General features: G+C 37.9%; 3 protein-coding genes across 7 annotated transcripts; 2 read left to right on the top strand and 1 right to left on the bottom strand.

Annotated features, from left to right (window-relative positions):
• The first annotated feature begins 4,883 nt into the window (after nucleotides 1–4,883).
• Nucleotides 4,884–9,066, top strand: zgc:92313 (uncharacterized protein LOC436869 homolog). Of its 4 annotated transcripts, none has more exons than XM_024284978.1 (7): nucleotides 4,884–4,980; nucleotides 5,135–5,225; nucleotides 5,394–5,503; nucleotides 5,665–5,744; nucleotides 7,852–8,123; nucleotides 8,328–8,488; nucleotides 8,613–9,066. In XM_024284978.1, the coding sequence occupies exons 2-7, from the start codon at nucleotides 5,183–5,185 to the stop codon at nucleotides 8,865–8,867; spliced, it is 921 nt and encodes a 306-aa protein (XP_024140746.1). In that variant the 5' UTR covers nucleotides 4,884–4,980; nucleotides 5,135–5,182; the 3' UTR covers nucleotides 8,868–9,066. The 4 variants fall into 4 exon arrangements, with proteins under 4 accessions (XP_024140746.1, XP_024140747.1, XP_024140749.1 ...); XM_024284979.2 differs by having other exon boundaries at nucleotides 4,902–4,980; nucleotides 5,132–5,225; XM_024284981.2 differs by having other exon boundaries at nucleotides 4,920–5,004.
• mapk7 (mitogen-activated protein kinase 7) lies at nucleotides 8,966–16,607 on the bottom strand. 2 transcript variants are annotated; one of them, XM_024284976.2, is made up of 7 exons: nucleotides 16,480–16,607; nucleotides 15,119–15,371; nucleotides 14,869–15,034; nucleotides 12,080–13,563; nucleotides 11,000–12,006; nucleotides 10,787–10,917; nucleotides 8,966–9,444 (listed from the first exon to the last, which is right to left on the bottom strand). In XM_024284976.2, the coding sequence occupies exons 2-7, from the start codon at nucleotides 15,366–15,368 to the stop codon at nucleotides 9,297–9,299; spliced, it is 3,186 nt and encodes a 1,061-aa protein (XP_024140744.1). In that variant the 5' UTR covers nucleotides 15,369–15,371; nucleotides 16,480–16,607; the 3' UTR covers nucleotides 8,966–9,296. The 2 variants fall into 2 exon arrangements, with proteins under 2 accessions (XP_024140744.1, XP_024140743.1); XM_024284975.2 differs by having other exon boundaries at nucleotides 16,364–16,511.
• A 62-nt stretch (nucleotides 16,608–16,669) lies between these two features.
• vkorc1 (vitamin K epoxide reductase complex, subunit 1) lies at nucleotides 16,670–19,375 on the top strand. Its single transcript, XM_024284983.2, has 4 exons — nucleotides 16,670–16,810; nucleotides 17,129–17,547; nucleotides 18,770–18,879; nucleotides 18,998–19,375. Exons 2-4 carry the CDS (start codon nucleotides 17,366–17,368, stop codon nucleotides 19,207–19,209), a joined length of 504 nt encoding a protein of 167 aa, XP_024140751.1. The 5' UTR covers nucleotides 16,670–16,810; nucleotides 17,129–17,365; the 3' UTR covers nucleotides 19,210–19,375.
• The last annotated feature ends 746 nt before the right edge of the window (nucleotides 19,376–20,121 follow it).

The raw sequence follows: 20,121 nt of genomic DNA, 5'->3' as shown, positions 1-20,121 counted from the left end.
TCGAGATGCGCCTCTGAGAACGGAAAGGACTTGACAAGTTCAAAGGTAAATACTATAAAGAACAGGGGCGGAAGATGCATTTGGACACCCGACTTAAGTATAATAATTACTTAGTCTGGCATTTGAAGCTGAACTTTGGAAGGGAAAGGATATATTGTAATAAACCCTAAAATATTTGGGATTTTTATGCTTAAAATATCCAAAACTTTCAGTTCAAACTTTAAAAGTTTTCATGAAATGTTAACAAAAATTGGCAAAGAACTACTTAAAAAAAGTTCTAAATATTATTTAATGCACTAACTCCAATCATCTATTTTAAAATTGATACATTTTAATTATGAGCCTTTCCTTTTCTAGGACATAATTCCTGCAGAGCGGCAAAAGATCATTAGAAATTCACCTCTGAGTTGTGACACAGAGTAAGCCTTCTCTGACTTCCCATCATCCCTTTGTTTTCTTCTGCTAGCTTACAACTCCAAGCTAACATTAGAGTTGGAACTTTTGAAGGGAAAACTCTCAAATCTTTGTGATTTTAGGCTTAAAACATCCAAACTTTAAATTCTCAAAAGTTTGCATGAAAATTTGACAAAGAAATACTTATAAAAAGTTGTAAAAATAATTTAAGCTATACGTCCCTATCCAGTCGTCTTTTGATCTATTTTAAAAAAAATTTCACAGTGTTCTTTTCAATATTATTGTCTTTTTCTAGAACATAATTCTTGCAGAAGTTCATCAGAAATTCACCTCTGAGTTGTGGCACAGAATAAGCCTGCTCTGACTTCCCATCATCCCTTTGTTTACTTGCTCTTCTGCTAGCTAACAACCCCAAGCTAACTCTAGTGGTGCAACAAAAATGGCGACTAATATCCACAGATTTGATGCAGATGTCAGCTCAGACAAGTAAACATAGACGTACATGGATCTAAATGTCTGCAAGTGGGCGCATCGACTGTATGTCCCTTCTACGGGAGATTTACGACAAAGTTTTGCCTCTATTTCATACTGATTAGAAGAAAGATTTACTCAAAAATGCAATTTTTAGCTTGATTTTCTTAAAATATGTCCTCCAACATGATAAAAATTGCAACAAGAAAATGTTAAAAAACAAATTTTTATTGGAGTTGGTCTTTAAAAGTCTTGAAAATGAAAGATAAAATCCAAAACTACCCATCATGCCTTTATAGAGCATCAAATTACACTAGAGAAATGAAGCATAGGAGATGCTAAATTGAAATTTATTCACAGAAGATGAAATCTTCTGTTAATGTATAACTCCTGTGTTTGTTTTCCCACTGTATGATGAAAAAATTGTGTAGTAAATCACAAATATTGTGATTAAACTTTTGATTTATTGATTGATTTCGTTTTATTTTCAAACCAATAATTAAGTAGTTAATATGTTGATGTCTAAATTTATTTCTAGCTATGAAAAAAAGGCTACTTTGTCATTTGTAAGCAAAAACAGCTTACAAGTAGATGATAAATCAAGGTAATTTTGGATTAAAAAGTGGTTTAAAGCATATTTTTATTAATTAGCGGTAATTGGTAAAATATATAAAAAATGCTAAATAATGGAAAGGATAAGAGAAGTGTCTTAACAATTCCTAGCTTTGCTCTTAATATATTTTATGTATGGATTTATATGTTAAACTTAGAATTATTGACAAAAACATAACAAAATAAACATTTAAAAATATCCAGGTACCAAAATTAGGTCACAAAGTCATGATTGTCCGTACATTTACTCATTAAGCTACTCTTTTTTTAAAAATTTGTTGTAAAAATTAATACCAAACAAATCTAATTTGCTGAATTTCATAGTTGGCGAGTTGTAAGGATAATTGAAAGAAAGTTTTAATTCTTTTTAGACCCTTTGTTTTAACAGACGTGACTTTAAAAGGTGGTCTTCGTCCATCCCTGCGCCCTCCTCTCCACTCTTGTCTTCTCAAGCTGCTAACACTTTTGTTTTTCAGAAATCGCCGTTGCATCTTATTGTGTTCCAGTTGTAGGAATGCGCTTCAACCTATGTGATCCCGATGTGCTGAGTGCAGTAGTGTGTGTGAGGAGGCGCGTGCTTCACTGCAAAGATTCATGTAGCTCCAGGACATGCATTTTTTTTTAGTGCATCTTGTTAGTTCATTCCTGTCACCTCTCTCTGCCTCTCCCTCCCACCATCCCTTGCTTTTTCAGCGCTGAAGGGGGGATGTGGAAGGGGGGAGGTGGACGAGGGGTGGGGGGGAGGCGGTGGCGGTGGAGGCAGTCACCATGGTTACAATGCCACTGCAAATATTCATCAACTTGTTAAAATAAAAACAAACGGGAGTGCATTATAATTGCTCCTCCTGACTGGATCCAATAATGTGTTCATATATTATGAGTGAAGAGGATGTGTGTGTTGGGGTGCATCGCACACGAAGGAGTGCAACAACAGACAAAAAAGTGATAATCTGCTGACACACCTTTCCACTCTCTTTGTGCAACTTTGTCGCATTACCTGCGTACGGATTTTCCAATGACTACTTTTGAGAGTCTTTCCTCTCTTTTCTCTTTGTCCCCCCATCTCCTGCTCTTCCTGTACTGTTGTGTAGCCCCGGGCGATACTGTGATGTGTCCTCCCTCTGTCCCTCCCTCCCTCTCCCGCTCTCTCTGTCCCTGTCACCTTCAATTGCTCTGTGAAACTAGACACACTGCCTGGGGCAGAGAGGGATGGGGGGAGGCAGAGACGGAGAGCAAGGAAGGGAAGGAGGAGAGGAAAAGAGGGACAGACATATTCATGGACAGGCAGAAGAAACAGGATGTGTGCGCACCCCGATAATCGATCCGTCTTTACACTGACAATAAATCCACTAAGCCAGTCCACAGCTGGAGAAATGTATTGTTTTTGACCCCTTGACCTGGTTGTGTGTCTGCGAGTGTAGCAACGGAAAGACATGTGCGCTCGTTTTTCAGTTCCAATACCTGTATGACAGGTTTGTTTTTTAGTAGGTGTTAGAAAAACTTGCAATGTGCGATATTAGTGATCAATATTGCAATACATCAACAACTAATACACTGTTGAACTTAAATTATACTCCAAATAACCCACGTCTAGATTAAAGGTAAGTATCTAAAATCCGAAAATGTCTCTCTTTAATTTGTTAAATATGTCAAGATTTTTTTTGCATTTAAGGTAACCATTTATCCAAATTTAAGCCTTCTTTTTGATACACTGACTGATATTACAATGACAATAAATGTGGGATGTATTGTGCAGGTGTGCATCAATTAATCCATGAGTTGATTTATAATCCTATAATCAAACCAGATTGATCTGTCTGAGGAAAACCGATAAGTGAATCGATCTATTTTATATAAAATCTTTTAAAAATGAATTCAATTGATTATGTCAATTTTGGAAAATACCATTTGGATTGAGGTATAGTAGGTTTTTACACATGTGATGGCAGCAAAAAATGGTCAAGTCATCATTACAGTTAAGTGGAAACACTTCAAATGTTGCATTCAGTGTGGGGATTAGGGGCGGGGTTGCTCAGCTCCAAAAGCCACGCCCCTTCAGAGGACATTTTGGAAACAGAGGCTTCAGATCAACGTGAAAATTGGATTTTTAAGACAATTAGGTTGTAGGATTTCGGTTAAAAACTTTTAAATAAAAAAAAATCATCATGGGGGACTTTAATTTACACGTCATTGTCTTGCAAGAAATACAAGGACTCTAGAAAAGTTCAGATGCACTTTTCAGAACCAGGTATTTATCTGAGTTATGGTTTAATTTTTGGTTAAAAATTCAGTGATAAATAAACCAATATTAATTACGAATTGTATTAGTAACCACAAATCATGATATGAATTAGATTGTCAAAATGAATCTTTTTGAGCATAATTGCAAACAGTGATAGGTGCCCCTGTGGAGCTACAGTGTGGACCCTTTACTGCGTGATTACTTACATTTCCTGGAAGACATTTAAACCCTCTATTTGTCCAAGCTTCCAGTGAACTGTAGAGCAGGTTCAAGTTACACTGGAAACTTTCAGAAACAAAATGTCAGCATGAAAATCAACATGCTGTTTAGCTGATATTCAAATGATGGTTGACAGGAAAATATCGTTCTACCTTTAATTAACCGTTTAACACCGATGTCGCCAGCAACACTTAAACACAAAATCTTTTATTTTCTCCTTCAGAATCTACTGGAGTTAATTGATTATGTTAACGGTTGAAAAGTTACAGTAAATCAAATAACATAAATACTGGAGCTCTTGTGTTAAAGAGTTAAATTCTGCTTGCTTACCTCTTACCTGCTAAAAATGCATGAATACGTGTAAAGATAATTTCAAAATAAGAGCTGTTTTCACCATTTTTTATTTGCTTTATCTTTGTTATAAACTTGTTGCTGAGATTAATTAAACTTCATTGCATCAAAATTTTTATCTTGCAATAAAATGATGACTCATCCTTTTTATTGGTGTATTAAACATGTATTTACCGGTTTAAATTGTTCTAAATTGAATATATCTCTTCAGCGTTTACAGGAAGTTATGCACATTCAAATTGGATTTGAATAAAAATTGATTAAAAAAATATGAAATAATTTAAATATTTAATTAAGTATAAATTAAAGGGCCTTTTTTACTTTTTGATAAATTTTGTTACAGATTTTACTTTTTTTTTTAATAGAAATTATTTTCTAAGTGTAAGATTAAATAAGTATTAATGAATAATTTCAACCTAGTATTCTGATGATAAATTATCAACATTAAAGACTTGTCAAAATGTTTTAAAGTGTTTTTTCGAGCCAAATTTCCCAAACAGCAAAGAAGGGGTTTGTTTGTGACATTCCTCGAATTCCATTGGCTCGCGCTGAAAATGGAGGGGCGGGGCTTGCCCTTTGATTGGCCGAAGCACACAGGTGAGTAGTTGTTCGATCGAAACTGATATCGGCTGCATGTTGGGGTGAAGGAGGAGACGAGTCTGCAACCTGGAGTGAGTCCGGAAACAAGCCGAGAGGTTTCTTTTCGACGGACATGTAACCTTAAAGAACAAAAAAGAGAGAAAATAATTTAAAAATCTTCATCTGTTGGAGTTTTTACCAAGAGAGGAGAGTAAATGTAGCTTTTATTGACTTTTTAATTGGTAGGTGAACTTCTTGAAACGGATTTGTGGGCGTTTTGACACGTAAAAGAGGATGTGGACGAACCTTTTCTGCTCGGTTGTTTGGTGCGTCACAGGTGAGTATCGACCGTTAGTTTCATCTTGTTCGACCTGAACGTCGTACATTGTGTACTTTAGGGGCGTATAGTAGTTTGCTAGTTTTGTTCAGCACGACGTACATAATCAAACAACTTTTTTGGCGGGGGGTTTTGCTTGACTATCACGTTCTTGTGTCTTTACAACAGTTTGGAGTTCTCGCGCCCAAGAATGTGGTCGACCTCCATTAATGGAGAACAGGATTGTGGGAGGGATGGACTCCAAAGAAGGGGCTTGGCCGTGGCAGGTGGATTTACAGGTAAATCTGCCAAACTTTCTGTTTTCACTCACCTGAGAAAATCTCTTTGAATTTTCCTCTTTGTGTTCCTCATCCTGGTTGCAGTGCTGCTGACCTGCTGAGGTAAGGCTTTGTCTGTGATGTTAAGGTGACTCATTGTTTTTTCTCCCTTCGGCCTCCAGACAAAGAGTGATGGTCACATCTGTGGAGGCTCCATCATCACACAGAACTGGGTCTTATCAGCAGCACATTGTTTCCCCAAGTAAGACATTTATCTATAGAAGTCTTGGGTTAAGAATTGTTTTTATAAAATATGTACTTGACGTTTTATTGCCGATATCCTAACAAGGACATATTTTTAAAAGAAAATTAAGATTAAAATAGCATTTTTGAGTATTTTTTAATCAAACGTTGCAAAGCAGGAGCGGATGAAAAATTGTAATTGTTGAAGTGACATCAGCAATCTGATTTATTGTGGGGTAGACAAATAGAAACCTCTTTATTTTCCTTGTCTGAGCTTCCATCTGGCTCAAAATTGTATGTGTGGATTGCTCCAATATTGCTCCTCATTTTTGTTACACCAGTAATGTTAGGTTGGGGTTGTCAGGGGCTTTAAATGCTATGATTTTCTTATATATGATCATTTTTTAATATTAGTTATTTTTGTGAACTCTTACCTGGATCTATGTGGCACCACCTGGGTACATACTGTGTAGCCTGGGCGCTTATCCCAAAAATTTGGCGCAGACAGAATGGTGATGTGTTATTTTTGCTGTGAAATTCTGTCATAAAATTTAGACAACACCAGGTGAGCATTTTAAGATTTATTGAAATGTTCACACTATTATAATCTGTTCTAACTAGCACTAGCTGTGAACAAATCTTTTTTCCTTAATACATCATCAGTTTCCATATCAAAACTTTCATATGAATCATTTTCCTCGTATACGTCTTTGCTAAAACTCCATTTTCAAACCAGTTCCTCTAATTCATTGCTCGCTTTTTCCACCAGGAAATAGTCTGCTCCCTTTCCCCCGTCTGCTTCCTCCCTTTTCCAATACATTTACCTTAAATGTAACTCGGATTCCTCACCAGAATGATCTTTGGTGTATGTCAACGCACAAAGTTTAAACGCTAAATCAAATGAGCATTTCTTGACCATCGCTACAGTGGCTAACAACATGACTTTGCATGAGCCGGGGGAGCTTGCGATGCTAGCCACTAGCTGAAGCTAGTGATCAGCTAGCATGGGAGTCTGCAACCTGAGGCTTTGGAGCCAGATGTGGCTCTTTTACCCCCCCATTGTGGCTCTTTGGCTTTAAGAAAAGTGCTAACAATCTTCATAAATATTAAATTAGTTTATTTGAGTTTAACACATTCTAATATATGCTGCACCATAGGATCTAGTTGTTGTCATATGAAAGAAAATGTCATGTTTGACTCTGTTTTTTGAAGAGGATCTTATTTGACACAGATTATTTTATTTTGAAAGGAACTTGTATTTGCTGCTGTCTAAAGTAAAGATGTTAAAGTTGTTATATATAGAAAAATATCACTTTTAAAATGTAATTTATTGTAAATATTTGAAAGCTACATTTTAATAGCTAAATGGCTACATAAAAATAAAATGTATTTTCTAAAAAATGAGCTAGGATTTGGTGGCTCTCGCTGGGTTCTGGTCTGTCAGAAACTGGACCAAATGGCTCTTTTGGTGCTAGTAACCCCTGAGCTAGTAAATGATCAGGTAGCTAGGGATTACAAAGCTAGCTGATCACCGCTAGTGATCGTGACGCTAGCTGGTGCTCAGAACGCAGCTTTATAACCCTCATGCTGTCCGAGGCATGTTTACATTGTTGTCATCTGGACCCCACAAGACAGCATGGTTAACTTCTTTTTTTTTATTTTATTTTAAGGCTTTTTTTTATCTTCACTGATGTCTGCGGCAAACATAAAATCCTGTCCACCTTTGTTGTGGGAGGTATCGCACATCAATATAAGGTTTGGTCATCTGGACCCCTTAAGAGAACGCGAGGGTTAAAAGGAATGCTCAGAATGCGTGGAAGAAACAAAATACCGCTTTGAGGTTGGTTTTAAATGAGAAATAAGCATTATAATACACTTAAAAGCTCAAAAAGTTGTTTTTGCATGGTATATGCCCTTTAAGCTAGCGATTCACAAAGGGATGATGGGAAATGAGGGCAGTCTTACTTCAAGTCAGCAGACCTACCCACAACAAAAAAAACCAGTATATTTGTAACAAAAATACCACTTCATAAATAGATCAAAATATGATTGGAGTACATCTTTAATCATTAATACACGTAAATGTTTGACATTTTTTAACTAAACCTGTTCTCGTTCCCTTCAAGTTCATACGACGTGAGCAACTACATTGTCTACGTTGGCCGGTACCAGATCAAAAACACCAACCAGCATGAGTCGGTTCACTCTGTGAGTCGCGTGGTGATCCCATCCAGCTACGTTGAATCTTACAAGGGGCAAGATGTGGCCCTAGTGCAGCTGTCCACCCCCATAACCTGGTCGGATTATGCCCGTCCTGTGTGCTTGCCCTCGTCTGGAACCCTGTTTTCTGCTGGCATGCGGTGCTATGTCACCGGATGGGGCAACACCAAGGAAGACGGTAAAACTTGCTAAATTTCATCATATTATGTGTCAAATATTTAATAAGGTCACTGTTTTGATGAATGTGTTTTATTTATTACAACCAATTAAATTAGACTGTTCATTTATAGTCTAAACTCTAAGATGATTTGGGGTTTTATATTTGTTTTAATGGCTGTTAGCAGTGAGAGAAATAACATAAAATGATTGCATCTCCCCACAGTCTCTCTGTCAGGACTCGGGACTCTACAGGAAGTGGAGGTGCCAATCATCTCCCAGAGTTCATGTCAGGAGATGTACCTCTCAGATCCAACGGAGCAGGTGGACATCCTGAGTGACATGATCTGTGCGGGATACCAGGGGGGCGGAAAGGACTCCTGCCAGGTATTATTTGATCAGCTGTTTGCATGTTTATTTACATCACAGAACCTGAATTTATTCATTTTTATTGGCTCTTTTTTTAAGCATTTGTCATTAAAATGCATCTGATTATGTGTAATCCCCTCAGGGTGACTCAGGGGGGCCCTTGGTCTGCCCGATGGTAAATGGGACCTGGGTGCAGGCTGGCGTGGTGAGCTTCGGGATCGGCTGTGCTCAGCAGAACAAACCAGGCGTGTACGCGCGGCTCACCACCTTCTCAAGCTTCATCAAGAACAACATACCAGAGGTTCAGCTGTATGGAGCAGCCCATCACATCCAGAGTGGGAGCGTTATTTTGCTCTTTAGCTTTGTGCTAATCCTGCAGGTTCTACTTCAAAGATGATTTCTGAGGGTCAATCTCTGCCTCAGTGGCCTTTAACAGTCACATTATGTTACTTGTATCTGACTTGCACGTGAAGCCATAACAAAATGTAAACATGATTTTTTTTATTTTTAATTACAGCTTTGTATTATGAGCTTTAAGTAGATTTCATAGTTTTGTATTTTAAATCATTTCAAATAAAATGTTTTTAATCGTCAAAGTCGGCTTTATTCATATTTATTCTCCATTATCACAATATTCTTGGCTAATGTGAAAGAAATCAAAAAGGAAATACGATTTAGTGCACGCTTTTATTTTGTTTTTGTTTTTAAAGTGACGTAGCATTCAGACACGAATTTCTAAGATTTTTCTTTATTACAGAAAAAACAGTTTTGTGTGTTCATTCATGGTCTATAAAAAATTATTTTTTTCAAATTTTGAAAGTGTAATTTAGGAGTCTGGTGCGATGCCATCAGAGAGGATCATGGGAGAGCCAAGCTGTAGCTCCTGCTGCAGCGACTCCAGGTCAGCCGGAGTCATGCGGTGAACCTCGCTCCAGTCGGACAAGAGGGAGGCGGAGAGGGGGGCTGAGTCATAGCTGAAAGACAAAAGTCAATGGATAACAAAAAGATTACACTGAGAGTGAAGTGGTTGGGTTAATACGTGTTCTATCCTGCATGTCTGCAACTGATTTCCATTTCGACTGAAGTGAAAAACTTGTTTGACTTTAACCCGGCGGCGTTTGTTTTAAAATCACTACGATGGCATGTAGGAGAGACAACACTTTAATATGAAGGCACTAAAAGACTTGAAGATTTTGCATTAAAACTTTTAAAATGTTTTTTTATGAGGTTATGGGTGATTTTCTTTTTTTTTTTATTCATAGCTGGAAATAAATTCACGTATTAAGGGGTTAAAAATGGCAAAGTGTTCAAAAGGTTTATTGTTTAACACATGATTTGTGCTAAAAACTGTCTATTTATGAAATATTCATAAACCACAGACTCCTAAAATTCTATAAATTGTAACTGAGGTATAGTTTAGGTTGTTTTTATTTCTGGAACCTTGATTCTTTCTGCCGCTTGGTCTTGTTTCTCACATTTTCATTTCTATAAAAACTTTATTTTTGTGGAAGTCGATACATTTTCCAGGACTTAGGCACCGTTTCATCAAAGTTTTGAGGATTTGACCCCCAATTATGGAAGACAAAGCTGTTATTTAGCCCTAATTCAAATACTGCCTTACAGTTGCAAGATTAAGGATGTGATCAAGATTAAATAACTCAATTTCTGTATGAAATGGACACATGATAGTCTTTTTTATTATTGTTTAAATCACAACGATGGAGAAAACAATTGCCTGCTTAAATCACACCAAAATATGTTTTTTGTTTAACACAATCGTGTGTCCAGTTTATGCATAAAGTCAAGTAATTCTAAATAATTCACATTTTTCTCCTGCAACTATATATATTTATGAAATATTCTTGTGTTTGAATCTACTTCAAACGGAACAATTTCTCTATCTATCTTGATGTAGATGGTAATAAGATGCACGCCTTTCTCTTTTACCCATAAGCAAAGCAACAAAATTAATTTTTTATATTTTTTCTTGTTTAAATATTTGGTTTTATGAATGGTTTAAATGATCTGCTTCATTGTGTAGCTAATGTAGAGAATATTTGGTGCTTTTTCTTGTCACCTTATCATCCAAACTTCATTTCTTGGGGTGTAAATGTGGCTAATTGTGTGTGTTTTTTTTTTTTTAAAGTGGGGCTAAAAAATGCACTTGCTTTTATACTCATACCAGTTTTGTCACTGTTTTCTGAATTCAGACCTAGATTATTCCACTGGTATTAGGAAAAAACCCAGAAGAGATACAAATGTAGGTTCATGGTTGAGTGTTGGTGTTTCTGTTGAAGTTTTAGTGTCAGATCTCACCTGTCCCGGTCACAGTTTTGCAGGTCTGTCAGAGATTGGTTCAGAAGGTCATCCAGGTCAAAGCCCACGCCATACCCAGCACCGCTTCCTTTAGGGGTGACTGAGAACACGGGCGGTAAAACGTCCTCCACCTGACAGAAGAAACACAAGAAGTGTTAAAGTTTTGCTTCCATTAAGATTAAGATTTGTCTGTAAATAAACGGCAGTCTAGACCTGGGACTTTGAGAGCTGCAGGGTGACTGTGTGGATGTCGGGGGCAGTAGAGGCTCCTTGCTGTCCGGTATCGGTGAACACCAGGCTGGGATGAGGCTGAGAGGAAACCCCGACAGTCCCACAGAGGGGATTTCTGGTCTCTGATGCTGGTTTCCCTCCTAATGTAGAACATAGCTTCTCCATTTGTCCTGAACTTCCCGTCATCGTGTTGAGGTTGCTCTGACCTGCGATGGCCACATTCCCGTTTGTCTCTTGGGCGTTGAGGGTTGGCGCTTTTGACAAAAAACTCTCCAAAGGGAGCAGTTGTGATTGCTGGGGATCAGCTTGGGTTTGGGGCTGCAGGAAGCCGGACGGCGTCGTCCTGGTCGGTTGGTGTGGCGGCCTCGTCTCCAACTGCTGGCCGCTCCAAGTCCCCAAACAGCCGAAGCCGCTGCTTTCGGCGTGAGGCTTCAGGGTGTTGTTTTTGACGAACCCACCAGCCACCGCCATTAAGTCGAGCCCTCCGTTTACAGAGACGACTGAGGAGGTCTGCTGGTTCATGGAGAAAGGCAGTGATGGTGGTTGAGTGCTGGGCGGCGGAAACAAGCCTTGCTGGTTTACTTGAGAGATGAGCTGTGTCTGGAACGTTCTGGCCTTGTCGGTTTGGTTGTTCTCTGTGTGAGAACTCTCGCTACAATCCTTGCTCTTACATCCATCACTGTTGGGAGTTTGCGATTTGTCGCCGCGGCTGTCCATCATCCGTGTCCAGCGTTGCAACAAGCTCTTGTCGTCGTCACTCAGCAACACCCCACCCAAAGAGTCCCCCTGTCTTCCCTCCCGTCTTTCCTTTTCTTTCAGTTTTTTCTCCCTTTCTCTTGCTCGTTCCTGCCTCTTCTTTCTTTTCTCCTCTCTTTCGCGCTGACGCTCCTGGGCTGTGACAGACCGCCGGCACTCCAGAGCAGAGGACAGGGAGGATGAGGTGCCTCCTCCTGCACCGCTGTCAATCCCAATAGCTGAGGCACCTCCATCTGCAAAAAAAACATATCAAAGAATTCAGATAAAGCAGGATTTTCAGAAATGTGTGCAAAAAAATGAACGTACCACTCCTGGCTTTTTGTCTGATAGCTGACTTTAATAAAATTGCCTTAAGCGCATTCTTAGTATCCTCTGAAATGGCGCCCTCTTTTCTGGTTCCCTCGGCTGCAGGTTGGGAACTCCTCGAGTTCTTGCCAAGAGACTGTGAAAGGGACTGAGAGAGTGAGTGGGCTTGTGCTACAGACAGAGACAGGGAGTGGGCAGGGGTGGGTACGGATGCCATTCTCTGCGCCGGAGCTGCCGCCGCGGTGGGAGCTTTAGCCGCCGGCTGGTTCACGGTGTTTGGAGCCCGGGTGCTCATTAAATACTCGTGTACTTCGCGGTCTCTCATCGCTTCCGTTGAAGCCCCCTGACTAGACACCGGGGTTGTTAGATCGATGGTCTCCGGCTGGCCGCTGTCAGAGTTGGCGCTGGGCATGTCCACGTCAACCGGACCACTTTCGGTTTTACTGAGAAGAGGTAAATTGAGGGTCGCACGAGTCTGGGCGATGTCTAAAAGGGCGGCAGATTTATCAAAGGCTTTGATCTGATTAGCAAATGCTTGGTTCACTTCTGCCTGATGGCTTTGCTTCTGTGGTACCATTGGAAGCAGCGTGGATTCGGTCAGGTTGACGGTTGCCGTCGGAGCGTTGCTCTGGTTGCTGCTTTGCGCAGCGGCTCCATTGTTCCGTCTCGGCAATGGCTTGAATTGCAGCTTCTGACGGCAGCTTTGTTTCTTTTTATGGAAATCTTGGATTTCTATCAAAATTGCATCTTTGATTTGTTCCTTGCTCATTGCAATCTTATCAAACTCGAAGTCAAAAGCTGGAACGCATATGGGCTCGTCGTCTGGGTCGTGGTATTTCGCCAGGTATGGGTGCTCGAGTGCTTCCGTCACGCCGATCCGCTGGCGGGGATCGAAGCGCAGCATGGCCGCCAGCAAGTCCAGAGCCTCCGGTTCAGCTTGAGGGTAGAGTTTGGACAAAGGCACAGCAGTCCGAGACGGAAGGCTCTGAACGTAGGAGCGCACTCTCTCGGCCCTTATGGCACTTATTAACCCCTCGGGGGGCGTACCTAACACGCTTAAAATGAGCTGAAGCTGGTGGACGTAGTGTTTGCCGGGAAAAAGCTGCTTTCGGCCCAACATTTCAGCAAAGATGCAGCCCACAGACCACAGGTCGATGGCCAGGCTGTAATGGTTCAGAGACAGGAGCAGCTCAGGAGCGCGGTACCATCGAGTCGCCACGTACTCCGTCATGAAAGAGTAGGACTCCTCAGGGTGGGAACTTAGCCCCCTCGCCATGCCAAAGTCCCCAATTTTCAGCTCACAGTTTTCATTCACCAGCAGGTTGGAGGGTTTGAGGTCACGATGGATGACGTTGGCAGAGTGCACGTACTTAAGGCCACGGAGGAGCTGGTAGAGAAAGTAGCGCGTGTGCTCGGGGGTGAGTGTTTGGGTGGAGTGTATGATCTGATGAAGGTCACTCTCCATGAGGTCCAGCACCACATATCTGGACACACAGGAAGTAAAGAGGTAAGACATCATTGTATTATTAGGACATTTAATTATTTTAGCTCAGGTATATTTGAAAAACAAGTTTTTTTAATGCACAAAACTCAAGTTATTCAACCAGCATGTCAATAATTATTTTTTCCTTCTTATGGAGAAAGAAATGGTCTTATTTACCATTAGAGGTGCCACGATTAGTCGACTAATCAATGACTAATCGACTATGAAAATAGTCTGCAACTAATTTAATGGTCGATTAGTCATTACTTTATATTATATGGAGTCAGAGTAAACTTGAAAGTTATATGGCGTCATGCTAGCTTTTTAGACTATTTTGGAATTTATTAAGGTTTTTTTAGGCTTTTTTTGAGTTAAGCTAATATTTCAGCTGCATGCTAGCTATTTTGGCTAATTTAGCCTTTTATGTTTTTTAGGCTATTTTGGAGTTTAGCTAATATTTCAGCAACATGCAAGTTATTTTGGCTAATTTAGGCCTTTTTTTGTTTTGTTTTTTATGTTATTTTGGAGTTTAGCTAATATTGAAAACTAAATGCTAGCCATTTTGGCTAATTTAGGCTTTTCAGTTTTTGTTGTTTTGGCCTATTTTTAGTTTAGCTATTTCTTCAGCTATATGCTAGCTATTTTGGCTAATTTAGGCTTTTTTTGTTTATTTTTAGGCTATTTTGGAGTTTAGCTAATATTTCAGCTACATGCTAGCTATTTTGGCTAATCTATGCTTTATTTGTTTTTTAGGCTATTTTGGAGTTTAGTTCATAGCTAAAAACAGCTACATGCTAGCTGTTTTGGGTGACTTTGGCTTTTTTTTTCAAATTTTTTAGGCTAATTTGGCATTTAACTACTATTTTAGCTGGCTATCAGCTTCAGTGTTTCCAGCCATTAGCCTCAGCAATTTCAGCTATTAGCTTCAGTGATTTCAGCTATCAATTTCAACATCTTCAGCTATCAGCACTAGCATCTTCACAGGTAATTCTTTATATCTAGTTTTAAGGTAGTTTAAAGCTAATGATGGTTAAGATGTGTGCTTTACATCCAGTTTGTGTGTGACCTGATTAGTCGACTAATCTGAAAAAATAATCGGCGATTAGTCGATTATTAAAATAATTGTTTTTGGCAGCACTATTTACCATTGATTTAAAATATAAATACTCATTTAACTGGCTATAAAGGTAAATATTAATAAAAATTTACAATAAATTTAAGTTTATGTAAAATAATCAAATTTTTTTGTATATAACAGCATTCAAAATGGAAAATTGTGTGCTAAAATGACCGGTAAAATACATACACAGACTTGAAGGCGGAGTGAGGAAGATTCGGTTGCAGGATGTCTTTGATGGCGATAATGTTGTCATGTTTGAAATGTTTGAGAATCTTCAGCTCTCTTAAGGTGCGCTTGGCGTTTGTCACCACCTCAAAAGCGTTGGAGATCTTCTTTATTGCCACCTGCTGGCCTGTGTAAGTGTGAGACACGGAGTGAGGAGCAGCTCGTATTAAATTTCCTCATGTATTCATAATGCGTGACAGACAGTAACTACCATTGTCCCGTCTTCTGGCAGATGAAACAACACCGTATGCCCCAGTTCCGATGGTTTCTATAATATCGTATTCCTCTCCAACGTCGAACTTCACATCGAGGGAGTGTGCTTTCAGCAGAGCCAGGTTCTTTGCTGCTGTGCTGGTGTCGGCGCCTTCCACTCCTTGCTGGTTTTGACTCTCTCTGCTTTTTTCTGTGGCCATGGTTTCAGGAGAGCCACTTTTGCCAACTGCAGCATTTATTGTTGACATTTTCTGGAGAGAATGAAAAATATTTAAAAGATAGTGAAAATTACGATAAATGGTTACTTTATACACATGCTAAAATAAAACTACGCATCTGACCAATCAGAAGCTATGTTGACTTTTATGTAAATAAACTTTTGCAGAGAAACAGAAATTTTATGTCAGTTGTTTTTTACTTTTTGTTTATGTATTATAAGTCCTATTGTCGATCATGTATATCCCAGATTGCGAGTTTTCCTTATATTGTTTAGCCCTAGTTAAAAAGCTTTCAGCTACATTCGTTTCTACAATTTTTTTCACTGCTTTTAATCAAGTTACTTTCCTGGAAATATAAAAGAACTGACATCTATACTTCCCACTTGACATTGCAGGACTGAAATGTCACACCTTAAATGTTAAACAATGGCAGATTTGGTTACTAGGTGGACTACTTAAGCATAGACTTAGTTGTATCTCGTTTTAATCAAAATCTCTATGAAAATGGTAAATATTTTTGATAAAGAGTGGATGCAAATGAAAGGTTTAAATGGAAGTTTGAAGAATCATCCAAAACTTTCTGGATTACTTTACGTTGTGGCTATAAAATGCTAATAAAATACTAATTTGTCTCCAAAAAATGCTAAAAGAATATTTATTAGGAACCGCAAATCAACTTGTATGCACAAAATCCGTATCTGTGCCCACAAAATAAAAATTTCTGTGAGCAAAGAAAAAAAAACAAAACAAAAAAACTTATATTTTTTAAATAAAAAAGTAATCCAGACTGAAACAGAACAATTAACAAGTGAAATCAGACTTTAAAAATATAAATTGAGGGGTATGTTTATTATAGTAATGCCCTTGATTAATGCAGAAAATGTGTGAGGACAGACGTACAGAGAGAAGCTATTTATGAGTAAATAAAGAAAACTAATCGAGCGAATGTTGTGGAAAATAAAGAATCAACACAAAGCTAACTTCAGACCGTAAGGTCATGCACCAAACGGGACGAGACCCCCTACCTTTAAGGAAAAGGTCCTGAAGCAGATTAGCGACCAAATCCGCTAAAAGGTGGCCTCAAAACAAAGCAGTTGTCATTCTGTGTAGCTAACAAACAAAGATATGACCGTAGCCTTACCCACTTTGTGACGCAGGGGCGTAACCTAACTGCTACCTGAACCTGTCTTTGTTTAAATGCCCCGAAACTGTCTTTTGTTGTTGTTGTTAAGATAAAACATAAACTAAACGCGAGCGTTTATAAATTATATGGCATATTTGCATACGCTAAGCCGTTTTAAAACCATAATTATGGTTTAATCCGGAAAAGCGTCGACAACTCTTGTGTGTAGCTTCCTCAAACGCTTCCTTGTTCAGACTGAGAGGCGCGTGAAGAACCAATGAGATGAGAGGACATCAGAGAAATTGTCCAATGAAATCGCAAGAAAGGAGACAAGGCGGGGCTTAAGAAGGTAAAGATTGTCTTTGTTTATATTTTAATTATTTTAGAAAATTCAGTTAAAAAAAATGGAAAAATGGCATAGTTATTCATAGTGATTCTCTTATTTTTGAAGGACTTTATTAAGGCGGAGCATCAGAAATTATATGAATTTATTTTATATATACATATAACGGGATTACAATTGATTCTATTTTTGTTAATTATTAAAATTATTTAAAATATTTAAGTTCATATAAATGCATATTAAATAGCAAAATCAAGAACATAAATCACAAAAAAGCTTTTCTGAAAATTCTTTTTTTCTTCTTGTTCTTCTTTTTTTTCTCAGAGAGCTTTACAGGCTGAAGTCTGTAGTAAACAAACTCAAACGACCATATGCGAGGTTCCACATCTGGACCCAAACATCCAATGACAGGAAACCTTAAAAGTCCCTGAGTCCAATCAGAAGTGACTGTTTCCTAACGTGCCTCCATGCAAAGGACCACAGAGAAAACGGAGTTAACGCTGATCGTGGCATTTATTTCAGAGCTTTTGCCGTGATCCGAATTGATCCAAACGCGTCCACATGGCTGCAAATCCGGCTATGCCGACATGGGAGAGGAAAGTGCGCGTGTTTCTGTGTTTCTTTGGCTTGGTTTTGTCCGTGTATGCCCTCCACGTCGAGCTCTCCCGTGAGAGAGACCCAGAGTACAGGGCGATGTGCGACCTGGGGGAGTCAGTCAGCTGCTCCAAAGTCTTTACCTCCAGGTATGACTCCATTCTTCCCTCTGGTAAACGCAGGTCATGCGCCAATTCTAAGCTTTTTTTAATAACAGGCTGAGTGAAAACCTGCATGAACTTCTGTGGACTCTCCACCCCCCAGCATTGCCACGTGTTAGAAATTCCTATAGAAGTGTACGGAGCTCTGGACATGACATAAAAATAAAGAAATCGTTCCCTCAAATTTGTAATCTGTAATTACAAAATTAGTGTTTTATGTGCAAACATTATTATTTTGTTCACACAAATGAGTATTTTGTGCACAAAAATATACATTTTGTTAATACAAACTGCATTATATTGTTAATACAAATGACTTTTTTGTACACAAAAGTTATTATTTTGTTTACACAAATTACTATTTTGTGTGCAAAAAATTATATTTTGTTAATACAGTATTTTCCATACATTTTAATTTTAACTGATTTGTTTCCAAATCAGTATTCTTTTAGCATTTTTGTGGATACAAATTAGTATATTATTGCATTTTATAGCCTCAAATTAGTATTTTGTGTACAAAAATTCATTATTTTGTTGATACAAATTATTATTTTGTCATTTTTTGTTCGTACAAATTAGTATTTTCTGCACAAAATTTGTTATTTCGTTTACACATTTCTATTTTTTGGGCACAAATACGCCTCTAAGTTAGTTTGTGGTCCAAAATGTGTTTAATCCTAGGAATTTTTAAAAAATAATTAGTATTTTGTGTGCAAAAACTGTGTTGTTCACACAAATTAGTATTTTGCGTTCAAGAATGAGCATTTAGTGAATACAAATGAGTAATTTGTGGCCTAAAATTAGTATTTTGTGGCCACAGTTTAGTATTTTCTTCATACAGATTAGTATTTTGTGTGCACAAAGTATTATTTTGTGTGTTTCATGGGCACTAATTAATCTTTGTGCCCACAAATGCTAAGAAAAATGCCAATATGTTACCATAAATTGCTATTTTTGTGCCCAAAAAAATGCTAATTTGTGTGCACAAATTAATAACTTGAGCGAATGATTATATTTTTCTTTGACTGTCATGTCCAGGGCTCCATATCATTTCTCTGAAAGTAATTTAATATATTTCCAACAGGATTTCCCCTTTCCTTTGAAGGTTATTGATGTTTTTCATGCAAAGAGACATTTTTTATAAAACATTCTCAAGATTTTCTAATATATTTGTTAGAATTTGAAATGTGTTTGAACTTCTCTCTAACAGGTGGGGGCGTGGATTTGGTCTGGTCCAGTACTTTGTGGGCACTGATAGTCCTCTGAACCAGCCCAACAGCATACTTGGCATCATATTTTACACTCTGCAGTTGGGCCTCGGTGAGCAAACCTCAGAAAGTTACTGAACAGCTTGTAGTTAACAGTGAAAAACACAGTTTGAGTTGCATTTATAAAATAAATATGATTAGGATAATTAAAATAAATGTATTTTTTGCAGGACTGTCTCTGTCCAAAAAGGCGGCGCTGGCACTGGTCCTCTCCTCCTGGGTGTCTCTGGCTGGCTCAGTCTATCTTGCATCTATTTTGGCCTTTGTTTTGGGAGATTTCTGTATGGTTTGTGTGTCAACGTATGTTATCAATTTTGCACTGTTCTACACAAACCTAAAACGAAGGAGAGCAGTGGAGGCAGTCAAGGAAAAAGCTGGATAAAGTGAAAAAAATGCATCTTTCAAAACTTAATGCAGCCAAACTGCTCTGAGCCTAGAATGAAAAGTAATTGTGTTTTTTTTTCTTTCATTTTCAGAAAAGGCGCTACAGTTACATATTTTTAGCAACACTTTGCATGTATGATTAAACTTTTTTTTTATACCATTTCTATCAATTTTTGTTTTTGTGTCATGAAAATGTCTTGAAATCATCAAGGTTTATAAAACAATTAAGGGGAATGCCAGGAGGGGGCGCCAAATACAAATATATACTGTATATGGGTCTGTAGAAAATCCAGAAAATCTTTGCAGCCATTTTTTCCTAGTGCCAGAATTTCTCATACTAAATTATATTGATCTAATCACAGTTCATGCTGATAAACTATAATAAAGCAATAGTATTACACTTTAAAGCTTCAAACAAAAACAAATGTAGAATATAAAGGTAAATATTCCCTCATTTGAAGTGTAAAAAATAAGAAAAAATAATATTCTTTGTGAAGGTAAACAGTTGTCTAGTTTATTTGTCAAAAAAGTTCAAACTACTGACTTAACAAACAACCTAAAAAAATATTTACACAATTTTTGTTATTTATAGTTAAATATAATTTTTTATTAATAGTTTAATATTTTATGGTATTCAATTCTGAGCTTTTTTTTAGTGACTTACTCTCTAAATGGCTTCATTAAGGAGTGAACGATAAGAGAGTAAGAACGATTTTGATTCAGAGTTTCACATTTGTTTAGAAACACATTAATAATCTACAGTATGTTTTGAATATATTTATATTAATCTGATACAGTTCACATACTGTAAATTGAATTAGTAAAATAATGAGATTGTTAATAGTAGTGTTAGATGAATTCTCAAAAGGAGAATCTCTGACAAAAATGTTTAGAACAATAAACATTGTAA

The sequence above is a fragment of the Oryzias melastigma genome, linkage group LG19 (genome assembly GCF_002922805.2).
Source record: "Oryzias melastigma strain HK-1 linkage group LG19, ASM292280v2, whole genome shotgun sequence".
NCBI lineage: Eukaryota > Metazoa > Chordata > Actinopteri > Beloniformes > Adrianichthyidae > Oryzias > Oryzias melastigma.
This window is presented reverse-complemented; position numbering and strand designations above follow the sequence as displayed.

Coding starts and splice junctions, on each gene's coding strand:
- vkorc1 (XM_024284983.2), top strand. CDS start 17,366: ATGGCTGCAAATCCGGCTATGCCGACATGGGAGAGGAAAGTGCGCGTG. Junction 17,548..18,769: donor TCCAAAGTCTTTACCTCCAG/GTATGACTCCAT, acceptor TCTCTCTAACAG/GTGGGGGCGTGGATTTGGTC. Junction 18,880..18,997: donor CACTCTGCAGTTGGGCCTCG/GTGAGCAAACCT, acceptor TATTTTTTGCAG/GACTGTCTCTGTCCAAAAAG.
- zgc:92313 (XM_024284978.1), top strand. CDS start 5,183: ATGTGGACGAACCTTTTCTGCTCGGTTGTTTGGTGCGTCACAG. Junction 8,124..8,327: donor GGGCAACACCAAGGAAGACG/GTAAAACTTGCT, acceptor ATCTCCCCACAG/TCTCTCTGTCAGGACTCGGG. Junction 8,489..8,612: donor GCGGAAAGGACTCCTGCCAG/GTATTATTTGAT, acceptor TAATCCCCTCAG/GGTGACTCAGGGGGGCCCTT.
- mapk7 (XM_024284976.2), bottom strand. CDS start 15,368: ATGTCAACAATAAATGCTGCAGTTGGCAAAAGTGGCTCTCCTGAAACC. Junction 13,564..14,868: donor CACTCCGCCTTCAAGTCTGT/GTATGTATTTTA, acceptor CTGTGTGTCCAG/ATATGTGGTGCTGGACCTCA. Junction 12,007..12,079: donor CAGACAAAAAGCCAGGAGTG/GTACGTTCATTT, acceptor TTTTTTTTGCAG/ATGGAGGTGCCTCAGCTATT.